This window comes from Haliotis rufescens, unplaced genomic scaffold (genome assembly GCF_023055435.1).
Source record: "Haliotis rufescens isolate VD_foot unplaced genomic scaffold, xgHalRufe1.0.p SCAF_13, whole genome shotgun sequence".
NCBI classification, from domain to species: domain Eukaryota; kingdom Metazoa; phylum Mollusca; class Gastropoda; order Lepetellida; family Haliotidae; genus Haliotis; species Haliotis rufescens.
The window spans coordinates 40773597-40793304 of record NW_025963813.1 but is presented as its reverse complement, the minus strand read 5'-3'; the positions used below and the strand labels follow the sequence as shown (position 1 = coordinate 40793304).

General features: G+C 42.6%; 1 protein-coding gene across 2 annotated transcripts in view; it reads left to right on the top strand.

Annotated features, from left to right (window-relative positions):
• Nucleotides 1-903: 903 nt before the first annotated feature.
• Nucleotides 904-19708, top strand: part of LOC124122499 (mitofusin-2-like) — a 36471-nt gene continuing 17666 nt past the window's right edge. For both annotated transcript variants that reach the window (XM_048394634.1, XM_048394635.1), the window contains exons 1-10: nt 904-939; nt 2877-3163; nt 3703-3832; nt 5517-5679; nt 8275-8396; nt 9587-9695; nt 10944-11048; nt 13170-13323; nt 15352-15419; nt 16623-16744. In XM_048394634.1, coding sequence (XP_048250591.1) covers nt 2965-3163; nt 3703-3832; nt 5517-5679; nt 8275-8396; nt 9587-9695; nt 10944-11048; nt 13170-13323; nt 15352-15419; nt 16623-16744 — 1172 coding nt within the window. In that variant the 5' untranslated portion in view covers nt 904-939; nt 2877-2964. The remainder of the gene's footprint in view (nt 940-2876; nt 3164-3702; nt 3833-5516; nt 5680-8274; nt 8397-9586; nt 9696-10943; nt 11049-13169; nt 13324-15351; nt 15420-16622; nt 16745-19708) is intronic.

Genomic DNA, 19708 nt, shown 5'->3' with positions numbered 1-19708 from the left:
TCATATGCACAGTTTCTTTTGGAGCTTACCCGTGCAGATCCGTGGTAGAATAGGTCTTCAGAAAAAAAAGGCGACTATATGCTTGTCCTAAGAGGCGACTAACGGGATCGGGTGGTCAGGCTCGCTGACTTGGTTGATGCATGTCATCGTATTCCAATTGTGTAGATCGGATGATGTCAATCACTAGATTGTCTGATCCAGACTCGATCATTCACAGACCGCCGTCATGTAGCTGTAGTATTGCTGAGTGCGGCGTTAAATAACAAACAAAAACAAAACAAACAAACTTTTGGAGCCAATTATATTTTAACTGAAGTGTTCACTCTACCTAATAATATTAAATAATAACAAGCGTTTCTCTTTCACTGTAAACTCGATTTAGTAACAATCGCATGGCATTCATTTCGAATTATATTTAAATTATAATTTATAATAATAAGCTATAATTCACATGAGATGATAAACCCGTTTGTGCAACCGAGGCGAAATTAAAAGTCTAAACGGATTCTAAATATGGTGGAGGGAAAAAGTAACTGTAAGCGCAATAACATTCACCTGTAACACAATCTCCCAAGATAAGTCATAACACTTTTATCAATACGTACATTTAAAAAATGCATTATGTACAGTTACCAAAGTAGTATGTTATAATGACTAGCATGACGAGCCAATTTCCAATAAGAATTGCATAATTTTGACCAAAATATTTCATTTTGACTTAATTCGGACCATTTTGACTGTCTTATATTCGAGAGCATTAACCCGAAAACAACACAGGTATTATCAGTAACATGTGCATTAGCGTGATTCGGCGGAGCCGGTGCTTCAGTCACCACTAGGCTGCTCATTGTTCGTTTCTTTTCCGAGTCCACTTTTCGAAACATTACATCAGTCTCGCGTGTACTTTCGAGAGTTCATTACATCATGGATGCTTACAAGGTATCTACAGCATGTGTATCAAATTGAGGATTTCCATGTTTATTCACAGTGATTTGGCAACAAGGGGCATATGCCATGGACACACTCTCAGTCGATCACATCTGTGACAGCCTTTACTTGAAATGCTTTCAACAATCTAGGAATAACCGCATGTCCTTTACGGCTAGTGAATGTCATTCTCCGAATCAGATTCGTGTTGGAACTTGGAGGTTTAAAGGGAATCATACCTACATTAAGACCTGTGTGTCACGATTATCATTAATATAGTCTTACCGTTAACTGTTGACATCGATTTTGTCTCATGAATGATTGTTTAGGCCTAGTCACGATTTGTGTTTCTGACTCTGTGAAAGCCGGAACCACACATCACATCAGGACCATTCATACAGATTAATTGATCATAGCATGTTGTGAGGATTTGTAAGTTTCTATGTGTGGTATCGGCTGATTCTGAGGGGCCGATGCTGATATACTTATACTGTAAAACAGTTGTGTAACCATGGTGACCCCATTGGTCTGACTGCCGCATTGTGTCTCTTCTTCTAATGTTTTGTTTTGCTTGTTGTTTAACGCCGCACTCAGAAATATTCCAGCTATATGAATGTGGTCTGTAAATAATAGAGTCTGGACCAGACAATCCACTGATTGACATCATGACCATCGATCCATGCAGTTGGAATACGATGACATGCATCAACCAATTCAGCGAGCCCGACAACCCGATCCCGTTTGTCGCCTCTTACGACAAGCATAGTCAAGAATTTGATTGCCAGAATGACGCTGAAAATGTTTTTTTCAGCACAATATATGTGGCTCATGGGTTTTACAAAACCAGTAAACAGCCAAGACCTCACATTGTGTATTACTCTCACATTAATCTGGCATACAGATATAACTGAAAGAGTGTTAAGAGTGGCATAAATCCAAACCACTCACTCATTCAACTGATTCTTAAGTGACCAACATCTAACATGTGCTTTACATTGGCTCTGCTCCAACATTATTCTGATATAATTGAATTACTATTCGAGGTGAATAAGTATATTGCATGGGAGTTCATAGCATTTCATTGGCTAACCAAGCGATTAATTTATTCATTAATGTTTCAATAAAACCTATAGATAAAATAGGCCACACTCACTAGAACACTTCTGTTTCCTGATTTGAAATTGTTTATAATAGATAGGGCATGGCTTGTGTTGCGTTATTGTATTTTTTATTGTCAATTTTATACCCTTGACCTAAAAGGTCGGGGGTATTTAGTTATACCAAGGTTCCGTCCATCAGAAAACTTTGTCCGCGCGATTTCTCTTAAACTTTCAGTGGATTCATCTCAAACTTAGTACATATAATATGTGTCATATGGAAGGGTGCAGTCAAAAGAAACAAATTGTTTTTATTGATTTTCTATTATTTATAAATTTTTCAAACCCTAAGTAACCCTATCCATTATTTAATTTGAAACTACTGACACAGTAGTCGGGTCAGGGGTATTGGTGGTCCATGCTCACTTTTGCCCTTGTTATGTTTATACCTCCATCAGCACAAACTCTATTGAAGTCTAATTGTAATTAAGCCCAACTTACTCACTGAGTCACTCAGTGTCATGGACCTGTGAAGATTCCGGGGTAGAATAGGTCTTCAGCAACCTATGCTTGCTGTAAAAGGTGACTATGCTTGTCGTAAAAGGCGACTAACGGGATCGGGTGGTCAGGCTCGCTGACTTGGTTGATGCATGTCATCAATCCCAATTCTGTGGATCGATGCTCATGATATTAATCACGGGATTGTCTGGTCCAGACTCGATTATTTACAGACCGCCTTCATATAGCTACATGCTGAGTGCGGCATTAAACAACAAACCAACCAACCAACTCAGTGTGATGTACTCAATAGGTAATATTTTAGTTTTTTGATTGTTGTCTTTGCTTTCACAGGTTGAAACCTGACAAACCATTGTAAACCAACCACAGAGATACTTTGGATGCTAACTATAACTGCGTCAATGGTTTCCGGAGAGTAGAAATGTCTGGAGTAGTACGTAGAATGGAAGAAGTCGATCAGAGGGGGCAGGGGGACATTGGGGGGAGTGCTAGGAACATGGGAAACGGAGGACACAACCAGCGCTCACATTTACAGTTCTTTGGTCAAGCCAAGAAACAGATCAATGACATCTTCAAAGAGATTGGAGAATATGTTCAAGAGACCGACAAGTTTGTTGATGGTAAGACAGTTACTGACTACGTTTAAGACAATTAATGGTCATCATTGGCTTAATAAGATTGAGGAAGTTTGAAATATGTATGTTAGCTTCAGTCATGTTAAGCCCAGTGCTGATTATAATGACTTTGTGTTTTAATTTATGGAATATCAAGTTATTGTATTGTACATAGTCTGTTCACTTGAAGTTAATTATTTTTTCTACGTCATTACATGACACTGGAAAACGTGCATACATGCTGCTTTTGCAATGACAAGCGTAATGATGTGTTCATTAAGGGATGAAATAGGATGGTACCAGCAGAATTAAATTGAATTGAACATGCTAAATATCCTAGGGGAGGCGATCGGGTAGCCTAGTGGTTAAAGCATTTGCTAGTCACACCGAAGACCTGGGTTCGATTCCCCGACATGGGTACAATGTGTGAAGCCCATTTCAGGTGTACACCGCCGTGGTGATGTTGCTGGAATATTGCTAAAAGCGGCATAAAAACATACTCAATCACTCACTCACTAAATATCCTGAATATTTGACGTCTTCAGAGATTGGTACCAGCTCACAAGAGATTCTGCCAGCAGATGTTAGTGCAAAGGTCAAGGGCTATAAGGACAAAGTTCAAGGCATCCGGGAAGTCATCCAGAGGAAACACATGAAAGTTGCCTTTTTTGGAAGGTGGGTGGTGTTCCCTCTGCAGCATGTCTATAGCGCCATGCGACCGCCTCCGTGGTCTAGTGGTAAGGCATCCGCCCGGAGAGTGGAAGGTCCGTGGTTCGATCCCCGACCACGTCAAAAGACATTAAAAGATGGTACTTGTTGTTACCCTGTCTGGCACTCGGCATTAAGGGGCTAAAACAAGGACTGGTCGGCTCGGCTCGGAGTCAGTATACCGTGTCTGAGTGGTGTATTCATGTTAAACAGCGGCATGGTATCTCAGTGAGCTAGCACTATAAATCAGCATCAGTCCGGCCTAGTATAAGCAGCCACACACACACAAACATGTGCATGCACGTCGCTATATAAGGGCAATAATCTTGGACACGACGTTAAACCCCATTTCACCTCACCTCACCAGAACACCTGTTATAACAGTCCCTAAGGGAGGCAGTGTTTACCAGGAAGTAGACACACTTCAATATTACCAGATAAAACAACACTGTGATTATCTCATTGTGACCACGCAACAGGAGAATTGAAATGAGTGACTGTTGTTTTATGCTGTAGAGTGAAATGTACGTGATATTTGACATGTGTCCGCTATATCACATGAGTTAGTTTGTAAATCATTCAGGGTGATCAAGGGAGATAACTCCTTCTTCGTTTTTTCTGGTGATTGCAAAGATGAGTTACCGTATTCGACATAATAAGCTCTGTAATTTTAAGTTTAAGATTCTTTTCCAAATACAAGGATTTTCTAGATTGGTTCTGGCCTTCAATTTGGAGCTAATGTCAGAAAAAAAATCTGAATCTGCAATTATCCAAGTGGTCACTTCAATATTGTTATGACTAATGTCATGGCCTTATACTCTTTGACAAGAGGTTACAGATACTGCACTGATAATGGGACAACAATTTAGACGAGGCTTTAATGCCTGGTTTACATTATTGCATGGAATGCAGTGATTTTAATTTTTGAAACTAAGAACTTTAATAAAATCCCAATTTTGAACAAAATAATATTTCTTCCCCAAATTTGTGCCTGACAAGGACACTTAGTTAGGAATCCCAGATAAATACCTGGATATACTCAGCACAAGTTATAACTTTTAGATTATTAGTCAAAGGTGATATATCTTATGTACTTGTCCTCGGGTGTCTCAGACCGCCTCCGTGGCCTTCCCGGAGAGCGGAAGGGCCAGGGGTTCGATCCCTGGCCGCGTCATACCAAAAGACGTGAAAAGACGGTACTTGTTGTTACCCTGTCTGGCGCTCAGCATTAAGGGGCTAAAACAAGGACTGGTCGGCTCTGAGTCAGTATACTGTGTCTGAGTGGTGTATTCATTTTAAACTGCGGCATGGTATCTCAGTGAGCTAGCACTATAAATCGGCATCAGTCCGGCCTAGTACAAGCAGCCACACACACGTGCATGCACGTCGCTATATAAGTGCAATAATCTTGGACGCGACGTTAAACCCAATTTCACCTCACCTCGGGTGTCTCATCTTGTATACGGGTGAGACCGGGCCACTGATCCGTAGTATGAGAGGAGGGACTGCTGGTAGTTGATTGTATCTTCCACCCTGCAATATCTTCCTATGTCTACACCCTGTCTGGTTTGTTTTCCGATGCAAGTTTCTTTTGCTGATGAGTATACCTAACCAAGATAAGGTTTGAAATCATTGTGGGTTTTGTCTGCAGAACTTCCAATGGGAAGAGCACCGTCATCAACGCCATGTTGCGCGACAAGATTATGCCGAGCGGCATCGGCCACACCACACACTGCTTCATCCAGGTGGAAGGGTCCGACTCCACGGAAGCCTGTCTCCTCACTGAGGAGTCCGACCAACCCAAGAACCTCGGGGTAAGGCTCATCACAAGGAACAACTCTCGGATCACACAATAACATTGTTTGATAAGAGCAGGGATTCAAGCATATTATCTCTGATTACCCCAAGAACCTCGGGGTAAGCCTCATCACAAGGAACAACTCTCGGATCACACAATAACATTGTTTGATAAGAGCAGGGATTCAAACACATTATCACTGATTACCCCAAGAACCTCGGGGTAAGCCTCATCACAAGGAACAACCCTCGGATCACACAATAACATTGTTTGATAAGAGCAGGGATTCAAACACATTATCACTGATTACCCCAAGAACCTCGGGGTAAGCCTCATCACAAGGAACAACTCTCGGATCACACAATAACATTGTTTGATAAGAGCAGGGATTCAAACACATTATCACTGATTACCCCAAGAACCTCGGGGTAAGCCTCATCACAAGGAACAACTCACGGCTCACACAATAACATTGTTTGATAAGAGCAGGGATTCAAACACATTATCACTGATTACCCCAAGAACCTCGGGGTAAGGCTCATTACAAGGAACAACTCTCAGCTCACACAATAACATTGTTTGATAAGAGCAGGGATTCAAACACATTATAACTGATTACGATAAATCTGGAAAGTTTTGCGGCAAAATTTCTGCGATTTGCTGGAAAAAGCCTTAAGTTAACTGCATCTGGAAAGTTTTGCGACACCCTGTTAAGATTACCACATATCAAAGCTATGTTTTCAGGTGTTACATCTGATAAGTTGGAAGCGGCATGTTGAAATGGTAGCACAGTGTCAGTAAGGGATTTTAGATGCGTGTTTTGTTGTAGTTGACAAGAGGGGTAGGGGTAACATGTTTTTCTAACAGAAAAACCAGCTGGCGTATGTCTGAACTACTCAGTGAATTCAGAGCTCCAGATAAGCTGCGTATCTGCATAAAATATGCATCAGAAATGCAAAAATACGCAGTAAAATAAAATCCAAGCCTATCAAATACGCAATGAATATTGCAATGCATTCCATCAACCTTGCCAAACTCCACGATGACAGTTACATCATGATCATTTCCCATCACACTTTCTTGTCCTATAAAGCTCTCGAACCCACACGACACCAGTTTGCAGGGACTAGATGAATAGTGTTTTTAAATATTTAACTTAAATACCACATGTGTAAAAACTAGTGGGTAACAGAAATTTGAATACCCAGATAGAATAACTGATACCCAATGATTTTAAAATGCATGGGTAAAATACCCACAACACCAAAAGCTTATCTGGAGCTCTGGAACTTGACGAGATGTGGCAGGTTAGTGAACTTGGGCTAGTTAGACTGCTGACACTAGGTGACAATGTATAATTAGGGAAACACAGGATGTGTGGGATTATTTCCTTAATCATGTACTGGCTGTTTTGACAATGTGGGTAAGTGGATTCAAGAAATATGCTTCCTTACGTATTTTGTTTTTTGTTGATCTACAAAAGTAACTACGTAATTAATTTTTCGAGTTTGTGTCCCTTGCAGTTTTCGCAGTACTTTCCTGCCTGCAAAACTTTCCAGATTTACAGTGTGTAGTCCTAAAAACATTGTTGTCTCTTTGGTTGGTAAAATTCATGTGTTTATCCCTAGCAAGACAAACCCCTAAATTAAAAGAACAATCTTTCATTACATCATGCTAATAAGACCAGACAGCTTAGGTTGTGTGCTTCTCTGGAGACTGAGGGGCGGTCGGGTAGCCTAGTGGTTAAAGCGTTCGCTCGTCACGCCGAAGACCCGGGTTCGATTCCCGACATGGGTACAATGTGTGAAGCCCATTTCTGGTGTCCCCTGCCGTGATATTGCTGGAATATTGCTAAAAGCGGCGTAAAACCTTACTCACTCACTCACTCTAGAGACTGAATGCAAAAGCTGTTGATGGAGGTAGTATTGTAAGTGTCATGGGCATCAATCTCATTAAAATCAGATCTTAGTTCTCGCTATCAATGAACAAAGATCTGAGGACATCCCATTACGGGTCACGTCAGAAAGACCTTTCATCCAACCAATCAGAACGTTGTTACCAGATCATGAAAGTGACAGACGGAATTTGTTTTCTAATCGTGCATCCTTGAAATATTTAACAGAGGGTATTCTGAACGACAGTTACACATTTTATGATGATATCCATACAATCTAGGCCATATAAGCCATTCCAGAATGTTCTTTTTAACAGTTTTAATTTTATTAATTGAGAATACGTCAAAATATGTTTCGAACCGTAGTCGCCAGAAACTAGCGTCGTAAAGCTCGAGGAAGCTGCCTTCTGATTGGCTAATGTCGATTTCTTGTCAGTCATTTCATTGATCGGTCAAGTTCGTGAAAGGTCGTTCTGACTTGACCCGTAATGGGATGTTCTCAGATCTTTGTTTAGCGGAAGCAAAAACTAAGATCTGATTTTAATGCATATGTTGTTAGTACAAAACTAACACTCAATGCCTCATCCTCCTCCTGCAACATTTCCCGTGGTGACCCGGGATAGAATGTCATTGAATAGTACTCTTGGTTTTGTCATGTTAACCTTTGCGTGTATTTGCCCTTCTGTGCCAGCCTGATATGGGTGTGATTCCTTGCAGTCAATCAAACAGTTGGCCCACAACCTGAGCGATCAGAGACTCAAGTCTAACTCTCTCATCCGGATCCTGTGGCCCAAGGACAAGTGTCGCCTACTGAGGGAGGATGTCGTGTTTGTAGACAGGTAAGTCAGAACTATCAGTAAGAATTAAAAGGACTCCATGCTGGTAGGGGTGAAAAGATACAGCAAGGTCACGATACGATACATGGTCACGATACGATACATAGGTCACGATATGTATCACGATACGCATGTTTACATCAAATCACATGAAAACTTTAAATATTTCAGAGCAGGTTGGAAAGGAAAAGCTAGTAATAGATTCATGTTTGTAGCATCTATTTTAGTAGTGAACTTGAAAAGTTAATTACGACACATGTTGCAATACTTGACTTACAAATGCATTGGGGTGTGGGTGGAGGTCAGTAAACAAGTAGTAAGTTAGCAACTTGTATCAATACAGAATTAACGTATCATGTATTGCATCGTTGCATGAAAACTCACGATGCACTGGTGCACGGTTGAATCGTTTCATCCCTATATGCTCAGCATTGCTGGCCATAAAGATTCTAATATTGAGGATTGGATGGTCACAGTTTGGGTATTGTCTGGTTTTATGTCATTATACCCTGGTGGCATGGGGCGTTGATGTTACTATCAATCACATATTTACCTGGAACAGACACCATTGTTTGCAGGGTGGAATATTTCTGACTGCAGTGTCAATTTACATTCACGCATTGTCATTGTAGACAGTGAGCAAGCATTGACTTCTTGTGCTCTAGGGCTCTATTTAATTACCCACATGGGTACAATGTGTGAAGCCCATTCTGGGGTCCCGTGCCTAAGAATTTGCTGGCATATTGCTAAAAGCATCATAAAACTATACTCGCTCATGTTCTCTTTGGACATTATGTGATTTGATGGTTATGGGTCATCCGGGATCAAGTTAGTGCTGTTTGTGGTTGTGTTGGGTGGTTGATTTGTTGCTTAACACCACACTCAGCAATATTCCAGCTATATGACGATGGTCTGTAAATAATCGAGTCTGGACCAGACAATCCAGTGATTAATATCATGAGCATCGATCCACGCAATTGGGATACGATGACATGCATCAACCAAGTCAGCGAGCCTGACCACCCGATCAAGTTAGTCGCCTTTTTACAGCAAGCATAGTCACCTTTTACCGCAAGCATGGGTTGCTGAAGATCTATTCTATCCCGGATCTTCACGGGTCTGACATTCATTCCCGGGAGATATTTTTAAATAAAGTTTTTACCATCACACATTGATGCCCTGGTTCGTTTCAGCCCCGGCATTGACGTAGACCCTGACCTTGACTCTTGGATCGACCAGTTCTGTCTGGATGCTGATGTGTTTGTCCTGGTGGCCAATGCAGAGTCGACTCTGATGCAGACAGTGAGTACCCAACACAGGCACAGAGTGTCATCATCCGATGTATCAATGCATTGAGTTAACACTATAGGGCTGGGATGGGTAACTTGGGTACCGGGGTCAGGTGGGTACTGAGTAGGACCCGGATACCCACAGGACTACCTGGACCCGTGATTGTTTAATGACCAAAATTATCTAGAACTCTATGGTTACACTACAAGTCACTAATGTTCGCATTTCTTTCTGACTATGCACCCATTCCTTCTGATTTTTCATATGGTTGAATAAAGATATAACTTAATTAAACTTCATGTTCAGTGTATGAATGGCCAGATTGTTTAATACATGTATGACTGGAAGGTAATTTAAGGTACCGACGTTTACTACAATATCTGAAAAACTATTGGACCTACTCCAGTCAAAGTTGGTATGAGATTATTAAACAGTCATACATAACTGGATATTACATTTTAAGACAATCGGTGCATGAATAAAAAATCTGTCTATTCAGGTATCACTATATTTCATCAACAACCAGACCTGTTCGTCACGGGCGGAATGAGCATTCATTGAAACAGCCATCTGCATAATGCTACCCCTGCATCACAGGGCCATATGACACAGTTGAACCAATAAACTTAACTCGAAAGGGAGCACGGGAATCACGCACGTTTAGACGCCCAAAGCTAACACCGTTAGCACGCTCACAACAACCAGTAGTCATGCTTCTTAGCTGGTCCACATGGAGAATTTCATGCAAAATATTTGCAAACTAAGTAATGCGATACATACTTAATTATTGAGATATGCATCAAGAGGTGCGGAAGGCGTCACATCACCCTGGGCCTCAATAGGGTTTTTACCTGACAGTGTGCCAATTAAGTTTTTAAGCCCCTTAGAGATTCAACATATAATCAAACCACAGGTTTCTTGTCTAGGGAAGGATGCCTTTTCTCCCTGATCAAAGATATTAATCCACTGTGCCATTGGTTCTCTAATACAAGGAGTTTCAAAGTCATGGGGGGGCGGTCGTGTAGCCTAGTTGTTAAAGCGTTCACTCGTCACACCGAGGACCCCGGTTCTATTACAGACATGGGTACAATGTGTGAAGCCCATTTCTGGTTCCCCCGACGTGATATAGCTGGAATATTGCTAAAAGTGGCGTAAAACCGTACTCACTCACACACTCACTCATGAACTCACTCACTCATGAAATGTTGTCCAGATCTGTGTACACCCTCATAACCACATGTCGACCTGTGTGTCTTGCAGGAGAAGAACTTCTTCCACAAAGTGAGCTCTCGTCTTTCGAAGCCCAACATCTTTGTGCTACAGAACCGCTGGGATGTGTCGGCCATGGAGGAGGACGTGGAGGATGTAAGTTCAGAATGTCAGGGAGGTCGGGGAGGTCAGGGAGGTCAGGGAGGTCGGGCACGGTGGCCATCTTGTTTCTTGAATGAAGCTAATCAATCAAAATTCATCACATTTCAGCTTCATTAACAGATGTAACAAGAAGATACATGCTTATGAAGAATGTCTTAATAAAACATTATGCCTATTCTTGTTTTGTTCTTTTTGCTATTTCACCATGAATAGAACGTTATTCAAGTAATGCAGCTTCTTTAAATTACTGGGGTATGACAAAAATGGCTGCTTTTTACATTTCTTAAAATAGACATATCTCAAAGGTATTTGACAGAAATACAAAAGGAAAAGTATTTTTTATACACTTTTACATAAACTAAAAGTAGCTATATAAACCTGTATAAGGTAGTGTATGTACAAAACTAGTCTGACCTCCCTAAGAATATTCACATCACATAGCCAATAGATGCAGCTTGATTTACTGCTGTGATTTACCCCAATTCAGTATATGGAGAACTTTACTTGTTTGGAATACTGTGTTATATGATTAAATTGTTTGTTATAATTTGACTAATCAACTTACACTTACCCTGATTTTATTGAATATTGGGATACATTTTCAACCTCTTGTCTTTGTTCAGGGAAGCCTCTTGACTGCAAACATTAACTTGTGATAGTGACATCCTCTCAAAAGGCTTAAGGGGGCACGGGCACGATTTGCTGTGCAGATTTGCGTCCCTTGGGCATGCCAGAAACCTATGATTGTGGGTCCAAATCCCGGTTCGCCGCAATAATGTTTCTAGGTTTGTCAGCACCATACCCATGCTCGTGGGTTTCACCGAAGTGGTAAACGTCTGAGACCTGCATCACTTCAGGATTTCCTCCCACATTAAGCTGATAGCCATGATATAACTGGAATATTGTTAAAACTGCATTAAACCAAATTCACTCACTCACTCACTCCACTACAATATCAGATACCGTATTTGACGAAATAAGCGCCCCACTCTAATAAGCGCCCATGGCGATATTTGCTAATATATTGGTTAGTGAACAATCTCAATCAGCACCCCTTCCGATTGATGAATGTACACAAGACTTATTTATTTACGTATAATACGCACTCGTGTGTTATATGCACCCTTAATTATGGGCAATTAAATTCTGTAAAAATATATTTGTCGTGCATAAACATTTCAGGCTGTCAGCATAAACCACGAAATTTATCTTTCAACTCTGATTTTTTTCACCAAAAAAAATTTTCTAATAAGAACCCCCTATTTCTAATTTTGAGAGCACCCTGGGGGCTTATTACGGTACTAATACGGTACTATTCGTATGACATCACTTACAAACAATTGGTCTCCTTATCAAATATTGAGTGGTATATAAATGTGCTGGCCAGTGTTAGCAGGATCAGAAAATGGCTTGAAATGCTCACTCATCATGACATTTAGGAATAGGATATTCTGTCCCTGCCCATGTAAAACCTAATACATCATCAGGCCTGTTAAAAATACAATACAAAACTCAGGCCTTCGATTGTTGCCCATACTAGCAAGCACTGGTTTGCTTGGCCCAGTGTTGATTATAACTTCTGCCACGAAGTGGAAGTGGGATTAGGAATGGGTGCCGTCCGTCCGTCCGTCCTTCTGTCATGTTTCCTTTCCAGAGTAGAACCAGAGATACCTTAATCAAACTTGGCACTTAGATAGATCTAGTAATGAACTGGTGCCTTTTGATAGTTTGGGATCTTTGAAAAATAAAATATTTTACGAGTTTCCATGGCAACGACTTTGACTTTAACTGAAAATGGTAGTGCTCCTATCCTGGGCAGAACTTAAAAAATGTTCAATATTTCTTCACCAACCTCGGCACATAGATAGGTCTAGTTGTAATCTGGTGCCTTTTTATTGTGTTGGATTTTTTAAAAATGTATTTTTCGAGTTTCCATAGCAACAACTTTGACTTAGACTGAAAACGGCGGGTAGGGCGCGTTTCCGGAGCAGATCTTGAAAAAGTTCAATATTTCTTGCCTTGCACATAACCAGACATATCATATTAGGGGGAGATATGAGTATTTCATGCTTGTTTCTGGTCTGTCACATTTCTGACCACCTGCCTCTGTTGCAGGTGAGGAAGCAGCACATGGAGAGGAACATTGAGTTCTTTGTGGATGAGCTGAAGGTGGTGGACAAGAAGACGGCCGAGGACCGAGTGTTCTTCGTGTCAGCTCGTGAGGCCCTAGCCTCCAGGCTGCACCAGGACAAGGGAACACCCACCCCAAGTGAGCTGTTGAGAGTAGCCACTACACTGACACCCTGTTAATCCATAACCCCCCCCTTCTGGACGATGACTGATCGGATCAGTAGCTTTTGGTGTAACAGGGTTTCACTGTACCTGATCTTGTGAAAAACTTAACTTTGTCCTTAATTTCTTGTTAAGCAATCACTGATGGAAAGAGACCTGTGAAGATCCGGGGTAGAATTGGTCTTCAGCAACCCATGCTTGCCGTAAATAGCGACTATGCTTGTCGTAAGAGGCAACTAATGGGTCGGGTGGTCAGGCTCGCTGACTTGGTTGATGCATGTCATCGTATCCCAATTGCATGGATCGATGCTCATGATGCCAATCACTGGATTGTCTGGTCCAGACTCAATTATTTACAGACCGCCGTCATATAGCTGGAATATTTCTGAGTGCAGGGTTAAACAATAAAACAACCAACTGATAACAGCAGTAATATTTTCCTTGAAAGTCCAGTGTGTTTGTGTCTCCATAACATTTGGAAAAGTACCAAGGACCCATTTAGCACCATGGCTTCATTTTGAACTGGGGGGCACGGGTGGCCCAGTCGTCTAAACCTATGATTGTGGGTTCGAATCCCGGTTCACCCCGATTTTGTTTATAGGTTTGTCAGCACCATACCCGTGCTCGTGGGTTTCACCGAAGTGGTAAACGTCGGGGACCTGCATCACTTCGGGCCTTCCTCCCACATAAAGCTGACACGCCACGATATAACTGGAATACTGTTAAAAGTGGCGTTAAACCCAACTCACTCACCCATTTTGAACTATAGTCATAAGACATGCCGCTAAAATAGCTATCCAGTCGGAATACACCCATGACAAAGTTAGTGATAATATTATGGAAATGGGGACGTCACTTTGAACTGTGATGGTGAATGAGTCGGGGTGATTATCCTTATAGCATTGAGAGATGAACACATAATCAAGGACTCTAATATATATTCTCTGACATTCGATCAAATATGATCCGAAAACAGTAACTTAGGGGTATTTCAGCTTTTCAGTATTCATATGCAAGATGAATGTTTTTTGCAGAGTTGCTATTCAGGAATAAACTTGATGACAAAGTAGTCAATGTTGTCACATGAAACACATGTTTTAAGGTGATAGCTATACATTCATTGGGGAAAAGTGCACTTTACTGGCGCAATTTTCAGATCCAATAAGCGCTGTGGGGGCTCGAACGCGCTTCGCCGGCTCACCGGCTTGGCAAATTGGGTGTTTGATCGTGAAGCAAGTCTCCGGAGAGTGAGGCACGGTAACGGTATAGCGAGACAGCGGTAGCACTATAGCGCGGTAATTGTGTGGATGGTAGAGCTGGAGCTGCGCCCGGTAAACTGCATTGTTGCCATTCATTTTCTCACCTTTGTCAGTACTAAACAATGCTAAAGGGATGTGTATGCACTACGTTCTTCCATCATCTGTGAATACATACAGACAGTTTGTGGTGCTATTGCTATTTTTAACCAACAAGATCCAGCTGGAGCTCTGTCCAATGAGGGCTTAGTTTACATTGCCAAGGGGCGGTGGGGTAGCCCGTGGTTAACATGGTTAATGCATTCACGCCGAACACCCGGGTTCGAATCCCAACATGGGCACAATGTGTAAAGCCCATTTCTGGTGTCCCCCGCCGTGATATTGCTGGAATATTGCTAAAAGCGGCGGAAAACCAAACTCACTCACTCACTACATTGCACATTCCATCGTTCAGTCATCTGTTCTCATGAAGCAATGGCAGCGTTCTGCCTGGAGTAGGGTTCTGTTAAACAACCTTATTTCTTCAGGTGACTAAAACCAGACACGCATCACTCAGGTCACTACCATACTGCACGTCAGCCGTGTGTTACCACGGGTGATGAAGGAACGTAGTGCATACAGAACCTGGGAAGTATTGACAATGTTTCCTCATCTAAAGCACCTTTCAATGTTATCTTTGTGGTTTATGTAAAAAGATGAAGTGCAAGAAACTTGAAAGGATGAATCCAGCCATTATTTCCTTGTTGCAGGTGGTGTATTGCAGGATGGGTTTCAAATACGACTTTTCGAATTTGCCAATTTTGAGAACCAATTTGAGGTATGTGCATGCAAGAAATTTATTTTTTGTATCTCCTTTTTTGAGACCTCAGTAGAGATTGCACATAAGAATCAGTATTTGAAGTAAGTGCCTGCCTGTAAGCCCATGGCAGGTTGATCATGTGTTTGGCCCGTAATTTCAGATTTGTATAGGTCCATGCAGATAATTGTGTCAGGTTAATTTGTCTTTTTTTTACCCAACCCCCTGATAACTCTAAACTCGTGTCTGAGGTATGTTGACACCCCCTGCCTCCACGTTTGAGGGGCGGTCCGGTAGCCTAGTGGTTAAAGCGTTCGCTTGTCACGCCGACGACCCGGGTTCGATTCCCGACATGGGTACAATGTGTGAAGCCCATTTCATGTGTCCCCTGCCGTGATATTGCTGGAATATTGCTAAAAGCGGCGTAAAACCATACTCACTCACTCACTTTCCAGGTTTGAACTAGAAACAGATGCAGTAATCATCTGGTCTCTTGTCAGTCCCTCAATCCGTATTTTGTAACTTTGTAACTTGAAATCCGTGAAAGATTTTTCATCCAAACTTGGTACATGTATGAACCAGGGGCCGCAGTGGGGCCGTGGGGTGAGAGGGGAAGGGGGATGGGGAGATCTGTCATCTTCTGACGACTCTTGTTTAAATGAGGGCCTGAAGAGTTTAGTCAGGGCTTGTAGCTTCAGTGTCAGTGGGTCCTGGTGGCAGCCTGGCTTTTGTTTTTATTTTAAACACTGATTAGAATTGGTCCACTTTGCTTCTTGTGCGTGGCGACATATTGGATTAGGAGATCAGACTCTGTGATATGGTTGATAGCGTGTCAATGTACTCCATTGGTGTGGTTCGTTGCTCACAATATCAGTCACTGGTTTGTCTGATCCTAGTTTATTACACATTACTTATCGTGTAGCTGGAATATTGGCGGGTGCAGCAATCAACAACAAACAAAGCTATTTGTTATCATCCATGTGCTTCCCTAGTATCCCCTCGGTTTAGAGGCATCAGTTTGGTGTTCCTGAATTTGTTGGTTAGGGGTCTCTCTCTCAAGATTGGTCTTGATTTTGATCTTTGGTCTGAACACAAAACCTGTGTTCCCGGGTTTCATGAATGGAAAATTGACTTTGACCTGAGTCACTTTTGGCTTTCTTGATATAGCTTAGCGTTGACTGAAATGCTGTTGGTGTTGAACCAATCTCACTTCCTCTACTTCAGCAATGCATCTCCAAGTCTGCCGTGAAGACCAAGTTCGAGCAGCATACTGAGAGGGGCAAGTCCATCACATCAGATGTCCGGGGTATCATGGAGCAAGCATATAACACAAGTCTCCAGCTGAAGTAAGTCCCTCATGGACAATACTTGCACTACACTAGCACAACACTAGCACAACACTAGCACAACACTAGCACAACACTAGCACAACACTAAGACTCACAATACCATCCAGAGAAATGTCTGGAGTGACAGCCTGCAGCCATGGATGTAGTTAGGGTGACAGTAGATCATGGTAGATGGTGAGACATGGATGTAGGTAAGGGTGTCAGTAGATGGTGAGACATGGATGTAGGTTAGGGTGACAGTGGATGGTGGGACATGGATGTAGTTAGGGTGACAGTGGATGGTGAGACATGGATGTAGTTAGTGTGACAGTGGATGGTGAGACATGGATGTAGTTAGGGTGACAGTGGATGGTGAGACATGGATGTAGTTAGTGTGACAGTGGATGGTGAGACATGGATGTAGTTAGTGTGACCGTGGATGGTGGGACATGGATGTAGTTAGTGTGACCGTGGATGGTGAGACATGAATGTAGTTAGTGTGACAGTGGATGGTGGGACATGGATGTAGGTTAGGATGACAGTTGATGGTGAGACATGGATGTAGTTAGGGTGACAGTGGATGGTGGGACATGGATGTAGTTAGTGTGACAGTGGATGGTGAGACATGAATGTAGTTAGTGTGACAGTGGATGGTGGGACATGGATGTAGGTTAGGATGACAGTTGATGGTGAGACATGGATGTAGTTAGGGTGACAGTGGATGGTGGGACATGGATGTAGTTAGTGTGACAGTGGATGGTGAGACATGGATGTAGGTTAACGTGACAGTAGATGGTGAGACATGGATGTAGTTAGGGTGACAGTGGATGGTGGGACATGGATGTAGTTAGGGTGACCGTGGATGGTGAGACATGGATGTAGTTAGGGTGACAGTGGATGGTGAGACATGGATGTAGTTAGTGTGACAGTTGATGGTGAGACATGGATGTAGTTAGGGTGACAGTGGATGGTGAGACATGGATGTAGTTAGGGTGACAGTGGATGGTGAGACATGGATGTAGTTAGGGTGACAGTGGATGGTGAGACATGGATGTAGTTAGTGTGACAGTGGATGGTGGGACATGGATGTAGGTTAGGATGACAGTTGATGGTTTGACATGGATGTAGTTAGGGTGACAGTGGATGGTGAGACATGGATGTAGTTAGTGTGACAGTGGATGGTGGGACATGGATGTAGTTAGTGTGACAGTGGATGGTGAGACATGGATGTAGTTAGGGTGACAGTGGATGGTGAGACATGGATGTAGTTAGTGTGACAGTGGATGGTGAGACATGGATATAGTTAGGGTGACAGTAGAGTGTGAGACATGGATGTAGTTAGTGTGACAGTAGATGGTGAGACATGGATGTAGTTAGTGTGACAGTGGATGGTGGGACATGGATGTAGGTTAGGGTGACAGTGGATGGTGAGACATGGATGTAGTCAGGGTGACAGTGGATGGTGAGACATGGATGTAGTTAGTGTGACAGTGGATGGTGAGACATGGATGTAGTTAGGGTGACAGTGGATGGTGAGACATGGATGTAGTTAGTGTGACAGTGGATGGTGAGACATGGATGTAGTTAGTGTGACCGTGGATGGTGGGACATGGATGTAGTTAGTGTGACCGTGGATGGTGAGACATGAATGTAGTTAGTGTGACAGTGGATGGTGGGACATGGATGTAGGTTAGGATGACAGTTGATGGTGAGACATGGATGTAGTTAGGGTGACAGTGGATGGTGGGACATGGATGTAGTTAGTGTGACAGTGGATGGTGAGACATGAATGTAGTTAGTGTGACAGTGGATGGTGGGACATGGATGTAGGTTAGGATGACAGTTGATGGTGAGACATGGATGTAGTTAGGGTGACAGTGGATGGTGGGACATGGATGTAGTTAGGGTGACAGTGGATGGTGAGACATGGATGTAGTTAGGGTGACAGTGGATGGTGAGACATGGATGTAGTTAGTGTGACAGTGGATGGTGGGACATGGATGTAGGTTAGGATGACAGTTGATGGTTTGACATGGATGTAGTTAGGGTGACAGTGGATGGTGAGACATGGATGTAGTTAGTGTGACAGTGGATGGTGGGACATGGATGTAGTTAGTGTGACAGTGGATGGTGAGACATGGATGTAGTTAGGGTGACAGTGGATGGTGAGACATGGATGTAGGTTAGTGTGACAGTGGATGGTGAGACATGGATGTAGTTAGGGTGACAGTGGATGGTGAGACATGAATGTAGTTAGTGTGACAGTTGATGGTGAGACATGGATGTAGTTAGTGTGACAGTGGATGGTGAGACATGGATGTAGTTAGGGTGACAGTGGATGGTGAGACATGGATGTAGTTAGTGTGACAGTGGATGGTGAGACATGGATGTAGTTAGGGTGACAGTGGATGGTGAGACATGGATGTAGTTAGGGTGACAGTGGATGGTGAGACATGGATGTAGGTTAACGTGACAGTGGATGGTGAGACGTGGATGTAGGTTAGGGTGACAGTGGATGGTGAGACATGGATGTAGTTAGGGTGACAGTAGATGGTGAGACATGGATGTAGTTAGTGTGACAGTAGATGGTGAGATGTGAATGTAGTTAGTGTGACAGTAGATGGTGAGACATGGATGTAGGTAAGGATGACAGTGGATCGTGAGACGTGGATGTAGTTAGGGTGACAGTGGATGGTGAGACATGGATGTAGTTAGGGTGACAGTGGATGGTGGGACATGGATGTAGGTTAGGGTGACAGTTGATGGTGAGACATGGATGTAGTTAGGGTGACAGTAGATGGTGAGATGTGAATGTAGTTAGTGTGACAGTAGATGGTGAGACATGGATGTAGGTAAGGATGACAGTGGATGGTGAGACATGGATGTAGGTTAGGGTGACAGTGGATGGTGAGATATGGATGTTGTTAGGGTGTCAGTGGATGGTGAGACATGGATGTAGGTTAGGGTGACAGTGGATGGTGA